This window comes from Cydia splendana, chromosome 17 (assembly GCF_910591565.1).
Source record: "Cydia splendana chromosome 17, ilCydSple1.2, whole genome shotgun sequence".
Taxonomy (NCBI): domain Eukaryota; kingdom Metazoa; phylum Arthropoda; class Insecta; order Lepidoptera; family Tortricidae; genus Cydia; species Cydia splendana.
In genome coordinates this window covers 5,850,240-5,873,236 of record NC_085976.1, presented here as the reverse complement: position 1 = coordinate 5,873,236, position 22,997 = coordinate 5,850,240, and the positions used below count along the sequence as shown (strand labels likewise).

The following is a 22,997-nucleotide window of genomic DNA, read 5'->3' as shown; positions in this document are numbered from 1 at the left end:
CCGAAAATGTACGCAAAATTGTCTGTATCGTATCGGGTGTAAATTGAGTGGTAAAATAGGCGCCAGTATTCCCACCTAAGGGGCACGGAACGCACGCAGTATACGCCCAACGCTAACGCCGAGCGCCATATATTTGTTTTAATCGATGTATGACGGTCGGCGTCTCCATCGACATGCAAAAACCATACATGTGCAATGCACAGATGTAGTTTTCCATCGTATTTTCACGGAAACGTACGAACGTGTCTTGCTATTTCAGTCATTCTCGGTATAAAAACCACAGAGGTTGACTGAAGTAGCATGACACATACGAACGTTTCAAAGAAAATACGATGAAAAAAATGATGTACTTACTTCATTTGTAAGCTACGTTTAAGTGTACCTTCGTCAAGACTAGTCCGGCTGTGTGCGGGTTCACACGCGGCCAAGGCGAGCCCGCTTAAGTCACCATCCATGCCCGCCGCGGATACCACTCGCGGCAGCGTGCCTACACCTGAAAGCAGTATGATGATTAGGCCAGTCCACACTAGAGATGCCACGAATATTCGGCAACTATTCGGTATTCGGCCTATTCGGCCATTTTGCCGAATATTCAGCATTCATTCGAATGTTGCCTACTATTCGGCCGAATACCGAATACCTGTTGCACCTACCTAAAAAGAAAAATTAGACAATAAAAATATTCAAAAGTAGGTAGGTACCTAGTATATTTAATATTTAAAATATATTCTTGGAAAGTTGTTATATACGAAGACCCTTCTTTGAGCATTTGTTGATTACATATTTAATTTTTATCATGGGTCTGATTGACTCTAACTACATTCATTAATAGACTGGTTTTACTTTTCATCAAATCGATTTCGACTGGCAAATCATATTAATTTTTGGCAACCGGGTTTTTTTTCAATTTCGGATTCAGCGGGGTCTAATTAGGTTAAAAAACCCGGTTGCTTAAAAGTAACATGATTTGCCAGTCGCATCAAGAAGGAGAGCGATTTTGATTTTTTTTGTCTAGTCTATAATTCTGTTCAACAAAACATTTTTATTACCAAACATTGTGCTTTGTTGGCGATTAGTTCTCACAATAATTGTGACTCAAAATGTTCGCATGTCATACTGAATATTCGGTATTCGGCTTAACCCTTGGGACGCCTAGTGCCATATCCGTACCAGTCCTGTCAACTGCCGGAGGGTCTTCAATTTTTGTACCCGTCAACTGCCTAGTCCCAGATCTGTACAAAGTGTCTCAACTGCCTTGTGCCTTATCAGTCACCAAATTTATTGTATTATATTTTTACAATTTTGAGATCTAAACACTTACAAATAGAGTTTTATATCATTTGCACAATATCACTTTTTTTTGATCGCGGCAGTTGACGGGTACAAAAATTGAAGACCCTCCGGCAGTTGAGGGGGATGGGACGGATCCGGCACTAGGCATTTGACGGGTACAAGTACGTTTGTCGGTTCGGCGTTCCAGGGGTTAAACCACTATTCGGGGCATCTCTAGTCCACACATTTTAATGGATTACAGTATAATTTTGTTAAGCTTTTTTTTATTGATGGAAGCGTAAGTAACTTACTTCCAGCCGAGAGTCCCGAGCCGGCAGCGCGATTGGCCCGCTGTGCACCTGCTTTTCGGAACAGAGCCGCGCCCATCACCGCTATGCGAAGCTTGTTCCACAGCAGTTGAGAACCACTGTCATATAATAAAAACTTGCATTAAAATCATAGATCACTTGCGAACTGGTCTCCAAAGAATGCTACGTGACAGTTGCTACTATGATTTATGTAACAAATCATTTTAACCATAGACGATACGCGTCACGCTCAGCGCCAGTTCCGCCCGCGACAGACATGATTCGCTCAAAAAGGTCTGAGCCATGAACCAGACCAGAATGCTAAACCCTAATTGTAGAGGGCAACAGAAGTTTGTTTATTTATTTATACTTTATTGAACAAAATACAAATAAAATGTACAAATGTGTGTTTGTTCTATTGTGTTCGGGTTTTTTTTATCATAAAGGAGGCAAATGAGCAGACGAATCGCCTGATGATTCAGATTCAGATTCAGAGCGTTTAATACGGTAAAAACATACATGTCAAAAACATAAAAATAAAATCACATACACACTTAAAACTAATTAAACCTACAACTGTACATATACACAAGTCAATTACACGATAATAATAATGACCAAATAAATTAAAAATTAATTAATACCCATAAAATTCATTAGTACTATAAAAGGCCTTATCAATCAAGTAATTTTTTAGTTTATGGACAAACAACTCGTAAGAAGTTGCCTCTTTGATTTCCGGGCTCAAGCTATTATATATTTTTACACCTACTACCCTCAATGAGTTGGATGATTTCGCTAATCGCGCAAATTCCGCTTTAATATCTCTTCCCGTACTTCTCTGTTCTGGGCGACGCATTTTGAAATCGCCCTTGTGCTTCCACATATATTTCGCGACTTTTTTTTTTTTTTTTTTTTTTTATGAAATAGGAGGCAAACGAGCAGACGGATCACCTGATGGTAAGCGATTACCGCCGCCCATGGACACCCGCAACACCAGAAGGGTTGCAAGCGCGTTGCCGGCCTTTAAGATGGGAGTACGCTCTTTTCTTGAAGGTTTGTAGGTCGTATCGGTCCGGAAATACCGCTGGCGACAGTTCATTCCACAGTTTGGCTGTGCGAGGCAGGAAGTTTCTGGAGAAACGCACAGTTGAGGACTGCCAACCATCCAAGTGTTGAAGATGGTAATGTTGTCGCGTAGGGCGATGGCGAAAAGAAGCGGCAGGGATTAATCCGAACAATTCCTCGGAGCACTCCCCGTTATACATGCGATAGAAAATGCAGAGCGAGGCTACATCTCTACGCAGCGCCAAGGAGTCAAGCCGTTCCGAAAGACGCTGGCAGTCAACAATTCGAGCCGCTCTTCGTTGGATGCGGTCCAGAGGGAGAAGCTGGTATTGGGGTGCCCCTGCCCACAGATGAGAGCAGTATTCCATGTGTGGGCGAACCTGCGCCTTATAAAGCTGTAGGCGCTGGGCCGGTGTGAAATACCGTCTCGATCTGTTGAGCACACCGAGCTTCTTGGAGGCTAATTTAGCCTTACCCTCTAGATGACCGCGGAACTGGACTTCACTCGAAATGTCGACACCAAGGATTCCGATACTGGCTGCGGCACTTCCAGAATGAATAAACTAGGGACCGTCAGAATCTTAAGTTTTTGGAAGTATTCCTTCGTTGGAGTAAACGGCTGGTTGGTTGGATGGTAAGAGATTACCGCCGCCCATGGACACTTGCGACACCAGACGGGTTGTAAGTGCGTTGCCGGACTTTAAGATGGGAATACGCTCTTTTATTGAAGGTGTGAAGGTCGTCTCAGTCCGGAAATACCGCAGGCGACAGTGCCAGGCAGGAAGTTTCTGGAGAAACGCACAGTTGAGGACAGCCAACCATCTAAGTGCGGAAGATGTAAATTAAATGAATGACGCATAGACTAGGAATCCTCTAGACGGAGCTTAGAGCAATTCTTTCATGAAACCGATGCTGCTAAAAATACAGGGGTGCGGGGGACGAGGTGAGCGAGTCCCGTGCCGTGATTGGTCCGTTCAAAGACACGGGCGTCACACAAAGACACTCGACTCGAAAATGGAGTAAAACTACCGTATATTTGTGGCAGAGGGGAAGCGCTACTATGCTCAGTCTGGAGGATGTCTTGTCTGTGTGTGGATTGACGATACCTGGGCATGTCGTGCGGCCACGGCGCCTCGAGCACGCAGCGGTTGTAGTAGCCGTACGTGAGCGCGTTGGGTTGCAGGCCGGCGCGCTTCATGAGGAAGAGGAGACGCACAGCTAATACCGGTAAGGAGTGGATACCGCACAGTTGCATCATGACGCGGTAGCATACCTGGGGACAAAAATCATAAACAAAAGAAGGCTAAAAAACGCGTAAAAAATATTGAAGCCATAATTTTGAATGTAGATGGCGCTTGGCGGCCCCGTATATTGTGGGGTAGCTTTGTTATAATTTATCAAGTTTCCGCTATCGTAACGATGTCTACTTAAGCCGTCATAGCGGCTACAATAGCTTGTTGGTACAGTCGCCATCAGATATATCGGAGCGGCTAAGGCGCTCACAAATATCTGAACACGAGGCGTTGCCAGGGCGTTAGAGTGCGTGTTCAGATATTGTGAACACCGTGGCCGCTCCGATATATCTGATGGCGACCATACTATGGCTTACCATGGCTTAGTCGTTGTATAATATTCTATGACTTAGTAAAGAAATACGCCAGCCATTGTTTTCCCATTCTTAAACATGACATTTTAATTTGATTTAACAAAACCATACGTTTTCGACAAATAATATTTAAGCGGGGCTCCCATACAGCAAACGTGATTTTTTTGCCGTTTTCTGCGTAATGGTACGAAACCCTTGGTGCGCGAGTCCGACTCGCCCATGGCCGGTTTTCTCTGAATATCCTTACCTCGTCACAAGGCACTCGCAACTTCGTCGCCTTCTCCAGTAGTTCATAAGCCGCAGTCAGAGTGGCCTGTTCTTTGCCGCGGAGCAGCATCATTCGGCTCGGGAGCGACAGGAAATACAGGGAGTAGCACGCGCCGAGGAGACACTTCGCCCACGCTTCGGGTGACAGGCTGGCTTTGCGCGCCAATCTGGAGAAAAGAGGTAAGGTTAAAACTAAGAAGTTTATAAAACACTGGAGATTGCACGCAGAACTAGCATTTTAGGTTATGCAGTCTCTTTCCTTTCCTATAATAGGTATAACTGTTGAGTTATATTTCCTTGTAAATATAGTCTTCCAAACTAATTTGTCATAGGAAAAAGGGGTAAAATCAAAAATTTCAATGTGTCCTTGCTCCTACATTTTTCTAATTTGTCGCCTTTTACTACTGACAGAATTGGCTTGAACTTTTAAACTTGATAGATATATTATATTGTTGCCGTATCTCTTGCTAAAGGGGCATACAGATTACCAGTTCGCCGGACGATATCAGCCTGTCAGTTGTTCGGAACTGTCCCTTTTTGCGATTAACTGACGCGCTGACGCTGATATCGTCCGGCGAACTGGTAATCTGTGGGCCCCTTAAGTTTACAAAATGACTTTTGAAGTTCATCTAGTGTTTTAACAAATAAACAGCCTCCACTCGTACCTCTGCGCCGCGGCGATCTCCTGCTTGGTCCGCCTCGCCATGGGGGAGGCGTCGCCGAGCGACTCGGCCGACGCGAGCGCCGAGCGCGCCGCCGCCGACAGCGCCTGCAGCCCGCCGCCGCCGCCGCCGCCGCCGTGCCGACCCCGACCCGTCACGCATTTCGCTAGCAGCACCGGGTCCAATTCGAATTTGGAGTACGTGTAGGTTTCACCTGAGAACAAGTCACATATAAGAAACTGGCTATAACCTCGAAAATCGAAGTTCGCAAATTGCGGGATTTTTCTCTGTCACTCTAATTACGCCTTCATTGGAGTGAAGGAGAAAGATCCCCGCAATTTGCGAATTTCGGTTTTCGCGGTAGCCCCTCAGGCCCCGTAGACAACATGCCAATCGCTAACGCTCCGTAGCGAACGAAACGCAACTGTCATATTAATATGGAAGAGTGATAGAGAGACACAAATCGATTCCATGGCGAAGCGATAGTGATTGTCAACTTGGCTAGGCCGCCTGAGCCGCATTCGATTGCTAACTCATACAAATGTCGAATAACCAAATTGTGTAGACTTTATGACTTGGCGACGTCAATTAGCGGCAGTGTTGCCAGATCTCCTGATTTTCCAGGATATCTCCTGATTTCGGGGTGTATCTCCTGATCTCCTGCTTTTTCCGAAAAATCTCCTGGATTTTAGAAGTTCACAACCATTTCATATTATTACATAAATTTGACGCCAGGGTTCTTCAAGCCAGTGTAGGGCGGCTATAAATTCAATCGTAGGTAGTGTGTAAGTGTAACATCAACCTTTGCCACAGTTTCAGAACGAAACGAAATTACCGATTATGAGCGATATTACCGATAAAATGGAGTGCAGACGCAAGAATACCAATTTGTGACACCACTATTTTCCTTTTGGGGCATTTATTCAATTTAAGGGGCTCTAATAGCACAATAAATCTAAAATTGGTGATTAAATTGGAAATTGACACCAATTTCATTAGTGATCAAATCGGTCGATTTGATCACCTCTGTCTGGAGTAGTCTGGACGCGCCTTAATATATAAATGAAAAATATTTTTATGACATACATTTTTGTCTCCTGATTTTATTTCAAATCTCCTGATTTTTAGGACATGTATCTTCTGGATTTTTCAGATTGGACCTGGCAACACTGATTAGCGGAAAAAAACCGCTGTGCCTGATGCCTACCCTAACAAATATAATAATTATGTAAGAAGAAGTTCCAAGTGCACCTCCGCCACATATAAAGTAATCTAATGGACGCAACGGACACAAACACGACAAATAGTAATAGTACTATTCTGTAAGAGTAAGTCGCCGGTTAGGTCTGTTCCTAGTTTGAGAGGGTTACTGGTACTGCCTCTATTAAATTATATATAAATGAAAATGCACTCGTCGAAGAACGGCAGTCCTTGGTCCACGTCGCACACGAACGAACGTTCTTCGATGAAACGCATGATGTAAATAGTTACCATCCTCTAACGGGTTCGGCGGCAGTACGAACACAGTCCGCTCGGAGGCGTTGCTCGTGTCCGTGCCCAGCAGCGAGCCGCTATCGCCGCACGCGACGCGTTCTATACACTCGTCGAAGAACGGCAGTCCTTGGTCCACGTCGCACACGAACGAACGTTCTTCGATGAAACGCATGAACATTTGTAAATAGTTACCATCCTCTAACGGGTTCGGCGGCAGTACGAACACAGTCCGCTCGGAGGCGTTGCTCGTGTCCGTGCCCAGCAGCGAGCCGCTATCGCCGCACGCGACGCGTTCTATACACTCGTCGAAGAACGGCAGTCCTTGGTCCACGTCGCACACGAACGAACGTTCTTCGATGAAACGCATGAACATTTGTAAATAGTTACCATCCTCTAACGGGTTCGGCGGCAGTACGAACACAGTCCGCTCGGAGGCGTTGCTCGTGTCCGTGCCCAGCAGCGAGCCGCTATCGCCGCACGCGACGCGTTCTATACACTCGTCGAAGAACGGCAGTCCTTGGTCCACGTCGCACACGAACGAACGTTCTTCGATGAAACGCGTGAACATCTGCGTTCGCATCATTAGTGTGAAGAAGCGTTGTTGCGTCTGGAATGTAAAAAAAACATATTAATATTGCAAAATGAAAAAGAAAATCGATTAGAAAACTTTTGACGGTAATATTTAGATTCATTTGTCTCCTAAGAAAGCCACCTATATGAAGGTTAGGTTTACCTTGTCCCGAGACCGTATGAAGGCGTCCATATGGAACAGGGCGTGGGGGTCCGTGGTCCCAACAGTGGGCGCCTTAGTGATGGGTATGAGGTACGCGCGGTAACCCTGCAGCGTCACCGCCATGAAACGGAGGAACGCCTCTTGGATCTCCAGTTCTAGGGCGTACTAAAAGTAAAAAATTGTCTTAGTAGAAATAAACAGTGGGACAGATCGGCTGGTCATGAATTTGTACCGCAAGTACACTCAGCCGCAAAATTACCTACATGGCTTCTTTATGAATTAATTCATATATAAAGTGGTATACAATAACAAAATCCTCCATGGTTGTTCGATATAACTGCACTGCAGCAGACGTATGAGAGAAGGCGTTATCCGCGTGATATTATTTTATCATCACGTCACTCTTTAACATAGCACGATTGAAAGAGACACGTAAAGTTCCGAGAAACTTACGGGTATGAACTGAACCGGGGGTCTCATCATGACTGCCAGTTTGTAAGTCACACGGGATTCCTATATAATGGTCGCCAAGTATTTTAGGATTTTCAGATAATTTTGCAGTAGTTGTTAAAATGATAGTTTGTACAACATGGTAACCATTAAAAATGCATAAAACTTTTTATTTTTTGTCGATGTGGGAATGCTGTTACGCATCGTCCTCCTGGTCCTGCGGTGGGCTCATTGTGGGGGGGGTATGTGGGACTCTCACCTCCTAGCTCTTTTCAATTGTGAAAAGAGAAGGAGGAGCCTACCCACTAAACCCACACCTTCGTTTCCCACAATATGCCGTTTGGATCGCGAACATTCTACCAGGAAATATGCATAAAACCTTCTAAATACCTCCTTCTTTCTTCTTTGGAAGTCTCTGTCTAAACTCGTTGTGGGTTCTCCGTTGTATTTACTGTTTCCGGAGTGGTGGACAGGTGATGCTAGAATATGAAAAATAAACATATATTTTACTCGTCCACTAACGCAAATAAAACTATTCTAATCTAGGGGACAAATGTTGCGCGAAACGTATCCGTTTCTAAGCAACGTCCAGGGCCACATATTAAACCCCAAGTAAATTGGCGATTAAGAATAACCTTTTGGACGCCAATGACCGATATATCCGCACCGTAGGTCCAACGCCAAAGACCGATTAATCCGTCACAGATTACAGAGCAACACAGACCTACGTGCGTATGCATAAAGTTCAATTTCAGTTTCGACACTTCGGTGACGTGGCGTCCGAGTGACAGCGTTTGTGTTTGACACGGTGTCGAAAAGGTTAATATTGTCTACCTTAAATATATGTAAAATAATTTTAAGAATAAGTAGCTTTAAGAATAGTATGTAAAAATTAATAAACATAATTAAAATCAAATAATGTAAAATTTGTCAACTTTGTACAATTTACCAATTTGTTAATTCATTATAGAATTTACAATGTTAACTTCATTAACTTTTCATTAACTTCTCTTAGGATAGATTTTTTAAAATGTAATCTGGAAGAGCGAGGTCTCCTGATACAGGTATTTTATACCTAATAGGAGGACTCGACCACTATGTATTTACCAACTAAGATTGAAATGAAATAAATTATTATCTTATCTTATCATCGACTATATCGGTTAGAATAGACAAAGAGTAGTGACATAAGACTCATATTTGACAAGTGTGCGGTTTCATGAATGTTCCATCGTTAGCGCTTTATTAACAGTCTCAGCTGAGCCTACAGCGCAATCTATTTCAGCTATCATTATACAACTACATTAATTTGTACGACTTCTTAGACGCATCTTAGAATGGTATAATATTCTATCTGTCCAATATCTTTGTGTATTTGCGTCTCACATTTTGCTTGATTAATAAAGAAATTGGACAGTATTCCACCACGCTTAGGTGTTAGTATAATTAATTATACATGACGATGAAAGTGTTAATAGTAATGGGAATGAATGAAAATCCTATCTTACCCAACATACCCGGTCGTATATTGCTGTATAATACTTCTAAAGTTTGCCGTAAAGCTTTCGCTTGTCGTCTGGGTAACAGTTTTAATGATATGTGGCGTTGTGAATCGCATATCTGAAAAAAAAACAAATACAATTAAACATATAAATACGGATTACATGACTGTAACCCTGTACAACAATCAATTTGATTTTTTAAAGAAAGATTTTATTATATGAATCCAAAAAACATTACTCCCACTCCTGCGATTAACGGTAACTGGTAAATAATCGTTAATACTTGTAGGAATTCAACACTCGAAAGGTACTTTGGAAAATCATATACAAAGAGACTCAATTCATAACTCTCGAGTATAAGTGTTACTTTTGTTATAGAATGCTTTAAGTAAGCCGAATTTCCTTAAATTATTGGATGTTAGAATCGAAACGGGGATATTTCCTGTAGGCCAAGCACATGATTGGCGCGACAGTCTCTCGCGGCGAGATAGACTACCCGTCATTTTCTAACTATGATAACAAAAGAGGGACGGGTAGTCGATCTCGCCGCGAGATACTCTGTCGCGCCAATCATGTACTAGCCCGACTGGACAGGTAACGGTGGGGGTTATTATGAGTCAAATACTAACTGTGATATTATTAGTATCTAAATCGACACATGTCACGTCGGGCGGAGGTTCGTAGAGATCGAAAAATCTCGAGTCAACGCCGATTAAATATGGCAACGGCGCGTGTAATACTTCCGCTAAACCTGTAAATAAACAAATATATTGGGGTCAATATGCATTTTTATCCCCCGGATCTTTGGACAATTTATGTCATTGATAGTTTCCGTTACTACAAACCACCAAAAAAAAACATTAAAATGTACAGACACCGTCAAATTCCCACAGACATTAAGCGTTTAAGACGCATATACTGATCCTTTGACCTAAGATCATTCTCTCTTATTTAAGGGTGGTATTCCACCTATCCAATTACTTTATCTGGAATACCACCCTAAGGCACGTCCTAATTGTCTGGGATAACTGCTAAACATTTAATAAAGCATTTTAAAATATTCAAATTCGAATTGACTAGCATATTATATAGTGGCAAATATATTAGTAGATTGAGTGAAAACTTACCTAAAGGACAGAGTGGTATGTAAGGGCACTGCCATTTGAACGGAAACAGTAGACTTGAGACGGCTTCTGAGACTGCAGTTAGGGTGTCCGGCCTGTAAGACAAAACAGAATGGACATTATTTACGGAAAAGACTTCAACCCACACAAACCCGTCATTAAATACATAACAAAATAAAAAGCCTCTTTCTGTTTATACAGGATGATTCAGGAGACGTGTGCAGGACTAACACTGCTCATTTCGTAAATTATATGCAACTGTTTCGTATCAGTATTAGTGAGGTTAACGTTAAATTTCTAGTCGTGTTGAAAAAAAGTTATTAATTTATTTACGACATGCATGGTCACCCTAAAATTAGAATACTAAACTATTGATATTCTGTATCAAATTGAATGTCATCACTGTCATCACGGTCTGGTTATTTTTGAAAACTCGTATCTCACTCAAGATTGACAGTTTATTTTCTTCATAATCAAAATGCTGTCATTACGGTTAAAGAGGTTTTATGTTTATTAATTAGATCTTGTAGGGTGACCATGATTGTAGATAATTAAATTTGCCCTCACGAAAAAGTTTAAAAATAGGAAAAAGTGTGGTTGTTTCATCTAAATACGACGGTGATCGATCAATTATCAGTTACTGGGTGTGCAGGATTAGTCCTGCTCACGTCTCATGAATCACCCTGTATACTACTTATCAAAAATTTAATTCACTGTATTATTTCGTTAGATATTACTACTTTTTGCGATATATTTTTTATAACAGATCAGTTAGCAGCAAATTTCGACATCATCAATGCAAGAAAAAATCAGACATAAGTACTACTTAAGTTATTATGTACGTACCAAAATCATAGAGTAAACTTTTGATCGGTAGTGTAAATCTAATCTTTAATCAAGCACTATGTTGTGTTCTTGGTTAGAGCTAACTAAACCAAAAGTGTCGACTGAGATAGGATACACGCCTAAAACGATCGGATTACACTAATAAATAATAAAAAAGGGTAAATCATTATGATCTCAGTCGCTAGTTGGTATTGCGGCAAGTATAGAACAGATGTAGTGCATAATTCTTTACCATCGTATTTTCACGGAAACGTACGAACGTGTCATGCTATTTCAGTCAGTCTCAGAACAAAAAGTACCGACGTTGAACTGAAGCAGCATAACAAATACGAACGTTTCCGAAAAATACGATGGTAAAGGATTATGCACTACATCTGTTCTATACTTGCCGCAATACCAACTAGCGACTGAGATCATAATGATTTACCCTTGTTCCAAGACCAACCAAGAGTGAAAGAGATGGCATTATGACTTGACTCGCCACTTAGTTTTGCGGCAGATATAACATACCTGAGTGAGTGGATGAGAATCTTCTGCTCAGTAATGGCTAAAGCCAGCAGTAGCTGGCAGTTGTCTGGGCCCAGGTTGAGCAGTAACTGCCTGAACCCCGCACCGCTCCGCACCAAAGGTTGGTCGTCGCGTCGCGTCACTATCACCCGATCACTCGCGTTTGTCGGTGACAACTAAAAACAAAAGACGATGAAAACATGTCGACAGATGAACAAAAGTGTAAGGTCCGTTGATGTGAAGCAATAGGGTATTTGACTACTAGTCAAATCAGTTTCTTTTTAGGGTTCCGTACCCAAAGGGTAAAACGGGACCCTATTACTAAGACTTCGCTGTCCGTCCGTCCGTCCGTCCGTCCGTCCGTCCGTCTGTCACCAGGCTGTATCTCACGAACCGTGATAGTTAGACAGTTGAAATTTTCACAGATGATGTATTTCTGTTGCCGCTATAACAACAAATACTAAAAACAGAATAAAATAAAGAGTTAAATGGGGCTCCCATACAACAAACGTGATTTTTGACCAAAGTTAAGCAACGTCGGGAGTGGTCAGTATTTGGATGGGTGACCGTTTTTTGTTTTTGCTTTTTTTTTTGTTTTTTTTTTTGCATTATGGTACGGAACCCTTCGTGCGCGAGTCCGACTCGCACTTGCCCGGTTTTATTTCAAACTGTCGAAACGATTTTGTTACTATGGAATGTATATGAAACACTAGCATGTGACGTCACGATCAAATTACCTACTGTTTATAGTTTTATACGGGTTTTAAAATATAAAATGTCTAATTATAATTGCTGTCTACGTTTCTCTATTAATCTTCTGGTGCTTTATTTCATGTACGGTGTAAAATAATTTATTTTAAATACAGTCAGAAACCCTATTGGCGATGATTTCGTAATGCCGCAATCACTCTAGGTCGGTCGCCGAATGCAAGGTACGAGGTTGCTAGGCAATCGACATTGTTTGCAAGTCTCGAACGACCGGGAGGAATGTTCCCAAAATAAATAAATTATAAAGATCAATTTACTAAACGTACCTGCAGCAATATCCTGGGCTCGGGGAACGGCACTTCTTCTAACAAATGTGTTATGTATCTCTCTATGGGTATAGTTAGTGGCTGTTTACTCCACGACATTTCCTGGAAAATAAACATTTCAAGTAAATATCTTTCGTTAAAATATTAATACAGCCAAAGTCTTAAATTAAGTGATAGAAAAATCGTTTGTAAAGGTCTAATTCTAATTCCGACTACGAAGGGAAAAACCGCATCATACCACAGCATTCGATCTTTAAGTTAGATTAGCTTAAATACCACCGTATGATCGGACAGAGTGTGTGGTGTGTGAGATCCCGATCCGCCAGCCTAGGAGCTCCATTTGGCTCTCCGTGAGTTGACTGCTGGGGTAGGTCTCATAGAACATTATACATAACAAACAGTACAACTACTTACAAGTATATACAGCAACCACCGCTCGAACGTATCGCTGAACGGCCACCGGGAAAGCAGGCAGATGCTCTTGCTGACGTGGACGGAGTGTGTGGTGTGTGAGATCCCGTTCCGCCAGCCTAGGAGCTCCATTTGGCTCTCCGTCAGTTGACTGTGGGGGTAGGTCTCGTATAACATTATACATAACAAACAGTACAACCACTTACAAGTATATACAGCAACCACCGCTCGAACGTATCGCTGAACGGCCACCGGGAAAGCAGGCAGATGCTCTTGCTGACGTGGACGGAGTGTGTGGTGTGTGAGATCCCGATCCGCCAGCCTAGGAGCTCCATTTGGCTCTCCGTCAGTTGACTGTGGGGGTAGGTCTCGTAGAACGTCACCGCTGAACCGTATACCTGGCATTAAAAAGGAAGATATTAGCCTGTTCGATGTTATGCGCAGTTATGTTATGCGAATACATATGACATTAATGTTAGGCGCATTAAGGGGCACCCATGATTAACGTATCTGAGGCGTCAACACCAGAATGTATTTGATTCTTAGGCTACAGGCTCTCTGGTAGCACAGAGGTAGGAGGTATTAGGGATGACCGGCCTAGTGACAGCGAGGCTGGTCGGCCACGCCAGTGTTTCATTATAAAATTGTCAGCACAAAAGTGAAGAAGATCGGCTTATATGTCGCGGCGTTGGTCGGCGACAGCTCGGCAAGCAGAATAATGGCACGGACGTGGAGAAGGAGAAGCTGCGACGCTCGGTTATTGGATACCTTATGTATATGTAACTATAGCACAAAGAACAGAGAAATGTTGTCAAGTTACCTTGTCGGTGGCGTCGGCGACGGTGAGCACAAAGGTGGAGAAGACAGGCTTAGGTGTGGCGGCGTTGGTCGGCCACAGCTCTAAAGTGGCGCCCATGGGCAAACAGAATAATGGCACGGGCGTGGGGAAGGCGAGGCTGCGATGCTCGGTCATTGGATACCTGTTGTATGTGTAACTATAGCACAAAGAAAAGTTGTCAAGTTACCTTGTCAGTGGCGTCGGCGACTGTGAGAACAAAGGTGGAGAAGACAGGCTTAGGTGTGGCGGCGTTGGTCGGCCAGAGCTCCAAAGTGGCGCCCATGGGCAGGCAGAATAATGGCACGGACGTGGGGAAGGCGAGGCTGCGACGCTCGGTCATTGGATACCTTTAATGTGTTACATCGTTCTAAATCAGGAGTCTCCAAACTTTTTTATTCAAATTGTAAAATTTTCGTTGAATTAAATATTTGATCACTGAGATTTGATGTTTTATAGATGTGACTACTTAGAGTTGTTTAAGTCTTACAACTCGCCACTACGCACTGTCGTAATAAAATTCCTTATACTATTCGCTTTTGCGGCAGTCAGGTAAATAAAAAAATTGAAAATAACATAGAATTTTAAGAATCCACTCAGCACTTTTTTCACAGTTTCAAATCTTATGAATTTTGATGCATACGTTATCGTTACAAAACATGTATGCGTAGGTTTATGTACATACATGTTTTGTATGTATGTATGTATGTACCTATGTACCGTTTTCAAACAAGAAATAATCTTGTCGTTTGTCAATAAGGCATTGCTCTCATAAAGATGCTTTTAGCAATCGCATTAATCGATACCCGCTACCGTCTCCAATTGTTTTCAATCGTCGTCGTCACATATCGTATTATGTAGTCATTTCTACATGCAAATTAAAGAAACCCATACATAGAAAGTACTCATAACACCCAAAGGAATCAATGGTACGAGAATTACAAACGGTATTGTTATATGCTGATTTCGTAACACCATGATTCACCTTTCCTAATTAAAGTAGTACAGTTCGTTTATATTATACATGTCGGAAACGTCAATTAGTATAGCAGCGAAACGGTGAAAGTATCAATTAACGTTAATTTTAGCTTCAGGACTAACTGAAGGTAGCTTCATTCAATGCATTTCAAAACTTTGGGCGATACTACAAAAAAATAGTTCAAGAATCAAATGTAAACGAATTGACGTAAGGAGAACTTTAGATAACTTATTCATTACGATAACAATTTTTGAGAAACGAATGTAAAATTTTACTTTTGTTTCATTAGAATGAACTCGGCAGAAGTAAGGGTGAGAATTGTTATTCACTTTGTCATTAACGAAATAATTTCAACTAGCACGATAGTTACGCGTTTTATTTACTTCAAAATTGTATATTTGAACTTTCTACTTTCTCATTTAGAAAAGGACTCTACGGAGTTTTTTCTAATCCTAAGAACAAATTATGATAATAGCTACATTAGGCTACATCTTTTTTCTTAAAAGAAAAGAATACTATGTACTCGTCCATACAAAAAGAGAAAATGTATTTCCACTTCTAAATATTTTCCATTCTCCATATTTTAGTAGTATGTTATTGACACAATTTCAAAAATATGTTTTTTTAAACAAAACCTATAAACCTAGAATAATTATTATGCTGGAGCGATCGACATCAAAATCAAAGTGATTTGTTAAGATTTAGTTAGTGGAAACAGTTTTCTCCCGAAATGGACATTTCATCAAAAAAGTACAATTGGTATTGTCAGTAGCTATTCTTTCCTCTTAAATGGTATTAAATACTCGCTAAATACCGTTCGTGGATTGTTCTTGTATGGCCATGACATTGTCCAACTATCGGTAGAAAATGATAAGGAAGTAGGTCGAAGTAAACTTACCTAAATAGTACTTCTGGCTTGTAAGCAATTAAAGGTGGACGGTTCATTGACTTCTTGTAACAGAGAAAAACGTCGCTGCCCATCAGTCCTGCGATTAAAAACAAATTAACTTAATACTTAAAAAATATGGCGCCATTTTTTTAAGTGAGTATATATCTTATCGTAGCATACGCGGTGTACATTGTCATAGTCAAATTGTAATTATTAAAAAAACAGATGTAGAATGTTTGATACTCGATAAGTCATGTAGGTATGTGCTGTTGGAATACTCAGTACTTCAGACAAGTGGTGTACCCAAAGAGTGAACTTTGCTCAGCAATGAACGATAATAAGCTGGTGATGATGGGCCATCATTGATGGCTTCGTTCTTCTTACCTTTGTTAAGGTTCTTAGCGATCATACAGAAGGCGTGCGGAGGGCATTCTCCTTTGCTGGCTATAATCACACACACGTCGACCATCACCAGCGAATCGCACGGTGCACTGGCGTGCGCCCGTCGGTACGTTACGAACTACTTGTCTGTGTTGTTCACGTGGAATGTTACTAACACCTACCTTTGTTTAGGTTCTTGGCGATCATACAGAAGGCGTGCGGAGGGCATTCTCCTTTGCTGGCTATAATCACACACACGTCGACCACCACCAGCGCGTTGCACGGCGCGCCGACGTGCGCCCGTCGGTAAGTTATGAACGTCTTCGCTGTGGAGTTGTTGACGTTCGCTAGACGTTGGCCGACGGACTCGAGCACCATTTCAGCGTCGGCCATGAGACGCTCTTTGCCTTCGTACATGACGCCTGTCAAATAGATAGAAACATTTAGTTCCATGCTCTCGATGATATGTACGAGTACCTATACAAAATAAACGACCATAGACTCTGGCCAGCGAACCGTGTCACAAGCCTTTCTTTAATTTGTTATATGGCAAAAAATATAGGTATATAAAATAAGTTATCAGTTTGACTGTCATTTAATTCATATATTTTTTTTGTAATACAAAGACGCTCGATATATATAAAAGCTTTCAAAGTCGATAAAGAGTCATGAGCTCATTATATGGGCAACTATATTATATATGTACCTACATATATGAACCGAAATATATCCTAAGGTTTATTGCAATATCTTAATTTTATGGACTTTATGGTACAAATAATTTCACTGCCGAAATATTACGGTTCCCTTATTTTAAGTACCTTGCCTGGGCCGTAAATGTTTATTATTTGGCATTCCAGTGACCTTTAAAGAGTGATTCACGTCACGACAGACCTGCGGGCTCAGCACGGTTCCATTTTTATCGACTATCACTATGCGCGTCCCTTTCGCACTTACATACTTGTTAGGACGTGACAGGCATGGTGACAAGGGATAAAAACGCGACCGTGCTAAGCCGCCTGGTCTCAATTTATGTGAAATGAGATCTCTTTTTAGCGATAAGACCGCCTGTTGCCGCATTTGCTTATGTTTCTGTTTTCTTTTGTATTGTATTATAAAAGCCAGGATGTAGGATTATTTCGTATCAAAAGTATTGGACCCACTAAATAGGACATGAGACTTCTATAAAATATGTATGTAGGTACGTCACACAAAAGTATGTAGAAGTCGACGACTTCATATTGCGCGTGTACAAACAACCGCAACACTTTTAAAAGACCATTGGTAGTCCTTATGCCTCTATAATAAGGTCTACAAACTGTCAATTAACTGTGTGGACGATAGTACTGATGTGATAATCAGTTTAATTTTTTGTGAATCCCAACTAACAAATGTCATTCCGCTCCGTTTAGAATCTGTATCGGCCGCAAAGGGCACCCGAGCGTAAAATGAATGTAAACCAGATAAAAAACTGTACAAAAAATGCATTATTTGTTGTCGCCGCGCTATCATCGTTATCTATCGGATTACATAACCATGCCAAGTAACAAGTTGCTAGGCTATAACAACCTTTAAGATAAGGCAGTACGGCTTTTACGTTGTTTATAAATGGATTACGGGGCAGTTTTTGAATAAAACATGGACGTGGTTATGAAAGAAACGTGAACGCGTGTAAGGAATAGGTTTTTTTTTTGCCGAATTTACAAAACTTTCGTTAGCCAGGCATAGCACTTGGAAATTTCAGTATTAACTAGTAAGTTTAGTTAGTAATATTTGGTAATATCAATTATGTTTCGCCAGAACTTTGACAGTAAATATGAATGTGTAGATTTCTACTATTTCTACTGTTCATCTGTCAAAGTATTGGCCCATTGTCTCTGCTACCAAAGATTGCAGTACACTCAATCAAAGACATATGTAACTTCGTATAAGACGAATAAAGTCTAAGGAAAAAACGTGCCTCGGAATTGAAGCAAAAGTCATTCTCGAATAGATGGCGCACACACCTTTAGCCTATCCTCGGCTAGATGGCGTGACGACACCGTTTCATATTTAACAATTTTAACACATAGATATCAGTGAATGAACATGGATCAAAATGATATAAAAATAATAAAATCATTTATCCATATATATACATGTTTTGATAACTTTATACGTTTTCATTTTGAGTTTTAGTCGTGTGTCGATAGATGGCAGTAAATTTACAGTGACTACAAAATTTACAATGACAGGACCCCTCTATACTATCTATTCTTTTTGACTCAATGTAGCACTGAAATTTTGCTGATTTTGTAAACACTTTTCTGACTTTGCTCGTATTAATTTCCTTAGGAATCTAAGGATACACTCGGGGTACAGAATGGTCCGTATGGAACCATGGTTGAGATCAATGGGACAGTTCTGTCGATGTCAGTTTCACTAGTAAACAATCGGAACTATCTTACCGATATCAACCAGCGGCGCTCTGTCCCGCCCCCGTCGTATGCAGAATTGGAGATGAAACACTCGGGCGTCCGTAATGGAGCCATGGTTGAGATCAATGGGACAGTTCTGTCGGTGTCAGCTTCACTAGTAACCATTCGCAACTGTCTTACCGATATCAACCAGCGGCGCTCTGTCCCGCCCCGTCGTATGCAGATGAAGCAATCGAGCATCCATATGGAACCATGGTTGAGATCAATGGGACAGTTCTGTCGATGTCAGCTTCACTAGTAACGTAGTAACCAATCGGAACTATCTTACCGATATCAACCAGCGGCGCTCTGTCCCGCCCTCGTCGTATGCAGATAAAACACTCGGGCGTTCGTATTGAGCCATGGTTGAGGTCGGCGGGCAGTCCACTCGGCGTTGTCTCGATCAGTTCGTAGCCATTGGGAACGGTTTCGCCGAGACTCGGGAACACGACACCTGGAAAGAGGTATCTTTTTAAATATCGTACTTATAGAAAAATAATGATAGTCTGTATCTGTGGTTTGTATTGTATAGATCACCCTAAAATAAAAGGATTTTGTCTTATAAGGAAGTCAAAATCTAGATAGATGAATTAAACAAATTTGTGAGCTGCGTCTTTAACCTTGTGTCTCTCGTAGTGACGAGACTCTCACATCATGGGAAGTGTCCCATGATGTGGCAATAGTCAAGATTCCTAAAATAATATGATGTCTAAATTGCTTTGCGAAGAAAATTGTATACCTATACCTACCTGATCATCTTTTTCGAATCGCATTGTATCACCTATTGTTTTCGGGGGGTTAATAATTAAAGATGCATCGAGTAGCGCCGCCTATTTGTAGGTTAATGCGCAAAATTGTGCCAAAATAGGCAAGCTCACGGGAATCTTGTTATCTAACCTTAAATCGTAAATTATATAGACAGGTCAACGTCAACTCTGATGGTATTGGTATTATGATATGATTGATCGTTTACAACGCGCACAGTAGGTGTTGTATAGTTTTCTAAGCGACCAGGCAACCGGCCCATCACGATTCAGCTGTATTGAAGACATACACGGCAAGTCGGCACTCGGCAACCTTTAAGATTTGTTGCAAATCGGATTATTATGATAATTGACCGTAAGAATGTCATCTGAGTCATCTCACTCAAATAGAAAAAAAAACGAACATCACGTCGAGAGTTTAGGTAGTACAAACTGATAATTCCTTAACCATATTGTAATTTATTTATTATTTAACATTTTAAATCAGGCAACAAGGCCCATATTACAAATACCTTACAGACTAACATATGTATGAATTTTTATAAACTAATAAAACTAAACACTATTTAGGCGACAAAACGGCGTAGCTCCGTTGAATCGACTGGTCTTGTGTTGGTGGTGTTGTGTTGATGGCATAAGCTCTAACAATCTGAAGTTTTATCATGGTTGGTATTGATCCATCCCGTGAAACTTTGTCCTGTATTCGAATCCCTGTAAGAACATTTATTTGTTCCACTGCTTCTGTGTACTAAATATTTAACGTTAACTACCAACGGCTAGATTGATTGATGTTCGTTACAACAGCCCATAGTTTCATTACGATCGGTGTCGACGAACTTATACATTCTTGATTCAATGCATCGATCAATGATACCAATAAAATATGAATCACGCGGGTCATCAGGTCCTTGTTGTATTATGGTACAGATGTTGAAAAAGCTTAGAAATTGGCCGCCTGATAAGGGAGTATAGGTTATTTATATAGTTGTCATACCCGAAGATACACACGGTTCTTGAAACTTATTATTCCACGTACTGAAGTTCCTAGAAGACTGTGAACCCCTTTATCAAGCAATTTATTTAAAACGCATTATTATTAGGCGCTAGCGAGTAAGTCACTGTTTACCCACCATGCGTTGTCTTATCGAAAACGCGCATACCATGCGCATACCCTGCTGAAAAATCTAGCCCTAGCACATACCTTCACGCCTCTTTTTATTTCGTGTTGTGCGAAAGAGATGGTAGAAACTATATCGCACTGCTCGTATTGTATCCCATAGCATAAATCTAGACAGGTCAATTTATATTAGCAATGACAAAACAGTGCTTACAAAATGTATTGTGAATGTAAAGGGCGCCGATCGACCATTATGTAACAACATTCTCTAAGCTGAACACCTGCAATAATATCGGGGGGCTTAGCTAAGACGACTAGCCCCTGTTGCCTTATAAGGTTACATATTAGGCTTAAAGTTGTTTTGGGAATACAAGGCCAGAGAACCACTAAGGAAAGAAGAAGGTATGTATATGCGATAAGGGTGAGAGGCTGTTTATGTGTTTGTTACACACAATTGAGTGTCCCCAATTGTCTCCAAAGCGGATTTCTGAAAAGGATCTGTTCGTACAGCAGCAAAGTTTCTTAGAAAAATCTAAACTTTTTTTGCGTCATTACCAAGCTAAAAAAAAGTTGGGTGGGACATGTTGCTAGGCAGAATGCTGGCAGGATTGCCAGGTGGACTAAGACGTTAACGGAATGGTGGCCGTTTTCGGATGAAAGAAGCCCCTGGCCTCCGTTGGCTCATTGGTTGGACATTTGAAATATTGCGGGTCACTTCTGGAGGACATTAGCTCAGGACCGAGACAAGTGGCGTACTAGAAGAGAGGCCTATGCTCAACAGTGGGCGATAAAGGGCTGTTATGATGATTATGAAACTTTTTTTAACGGATGTAGCAATCCAAACACAAAACTATCATATTATTCTATTCATCCATTATTGCCCATCTGAAACGTCTAATTGCACACCAATAAATTTTATTTATTTCTTCCTTGCTTTTATTTATTACCTTATGTAAAAAATATGCAGGAACTGATCTATTTACAGCCTGCTCAGTGTCACGTATAGTGACGTAATGTCGATAAGAGCATCTAAGGATCAGGTCTCATGGCCCACGCAAATGGCTTATGGTAATTTGTTACTTAACAGTAAATTGTACTCCATTACTGAATGTGCAACAAGCTAGGGAGATAAGTAGTGCATAGTGCATAAGACTAGCAGTATTATGGTTACAATATTGTATGTCAGCATCAAATAGAGAGTGACAGGCAAAGTGGCCAAAAATATCGCACCATCTCTTGATTTCTTTGCTCAAATAAGTGTGCGATATATTTTGGCCACTTATTTTAATTTAAATAGACTTAATCACTTCAGAATATATAGCTTTTGCTTTTGAAAAAGTAGCGAGTAATAGTGGATCGCAAATGAGATGGATGATAATTTTTATTATTTTTGTTATGCAAATTCATTCCAAATATGGAGGAGGGACCAATGTCATGGACGGAACCACGTGAGCAGAGTTATTTGTGTGATGGGTTCATTTCTTGTACCTACGTTTTTTACGCGCCTATCAGTTGGTATCCCACAGCTCTGTCATTGAATAATTTAAATGTTTACGTGACCTTTTTTTCAGTTTTCGTTACATGTAAAAAATGTCATCATCGTTCTAAGTCACGGTCGCGGTGTGCTAATTTTTTAAAGTGATTTCAACTTAAACATTAAGAGATTTGTGCATAAGTATCCCATTATCCTAAAAATATTATCAGCCCCATTACGGTTTCCTTAGTACAGTCAACTGTAAAAATATGGGTGTAGACAACTTACTCAAAAATATGTCCCATAGTTCTTAATTCACTGACATAAGAGTTATGGGACATATTTTTGAGATGTTTTGTACACCCGTATTTTTACAGTTGACTGTACATAGGTGTATTATTAAAACGAGTGATTCATTACAATGTCAAGTTCCCGATAAGGAAGACTAGTTGCCACAAAGGCTGGCAAACCAGTTACCAAAGACAGGAAACCAGCGCCTTTCTTACCAGCCTTATACATTCACCAAACATTTCTTTTTACTGAGAGCTTTTCCCTAGTACAAAAATACTCGTGAGACTCCTAGTAACTCAGTGAAACCGGAGGTCAACTTATGCCGGTCTCTGGGTTGAAACGGTCAGTAAGCTGTATAATAAAAGTATCGTAAACATTGTAATCAATAGATAATATTCTAAGAAGCAGCATGCAAAAATCTATTCGGCTTTTGGGATCTTATGAGCAAGGGATAAGATTCAAATTTGTGTGAACTTTTTTATGTGCTTATCATCTACGATCGTAGAGTTAGAATTTTAACTTAGAAT

General features: G+C 41.0%; 1 protein-coding gene across 6 annotated transcripts in view; it reads right to left on the bottom strand.

The window, feature by feature from the left end:
• LOC134798651 (DENN domain-containing protein Crag) overlaps positions 1-22,997 on the bottom strand; it is a 49,848-nt gene that overhangs the window by 23,489 nt on the left and 3,362 nt on the right. For 4 of the 6 annotated variants that reach the window (XM_063771015.1, XM_063771018.1, XM_063771017.1 and 1 more), the window contains exons 1-14: positions 13,288-13,457; positions 12,874-12,975; positions 11,843-12,015; positions 10,490-10,581; positions 9,992-10,113; positions 9,369-9,480; positions 8,251-8,339; positions 7,411-7,575; positions 6,675-7,284; positions 5,187-5,397; positions 4,502-4,688; positions 3,755-3,921; positions 1,584-1,699; positions 383-493 (exon numbers count right to left, since the gene is read on the bottom strand). In XM_063771015.1, coding sequence (XP_063627085.1) covers positions 383-493; positions 1,584-1,699; positions 3,755-3,921; positions 4,502-4,688; positions 5,187-5,397; positions 6,675-7,284; positions 7,411-7,575; positions 8,251-8,339; positions 9,369-9,480; positions 9,992-10,113; positions 10,490-10,581; positions 11,843-12,015; positions 12,874-12,975; positions 13,288-13,416 — 2,386 coding nt within the window. In that variant the 5' untranslated portion in view covers positions 13,417-13,457. Of the gene's footprint in view, positions 1-382; positions 494-1,583; positions 1,700-3,754; positions 3,922-4,501; positions 4,689-5,186; positions 5,398-6,674; positions 7,285-7,410; positions 7,576-8,250; positions 8,340-9,368; positions 9,481-9,991; positions 10,114-10,489; positions 10,582-11,842; positions 12,016-12,873; positions 12,976-13,287; positions 13,458-13,490; positions 13,683-14,309; positions 14,470-15,996; positions 16,085-16,550; positions 16,791-19,113; positions 19,279-22,997 lie in introns of those variants that run through there. The other 2 variants (XM_063771020.1, XM_063771016.1) reach the window with 2 other exon arrangements.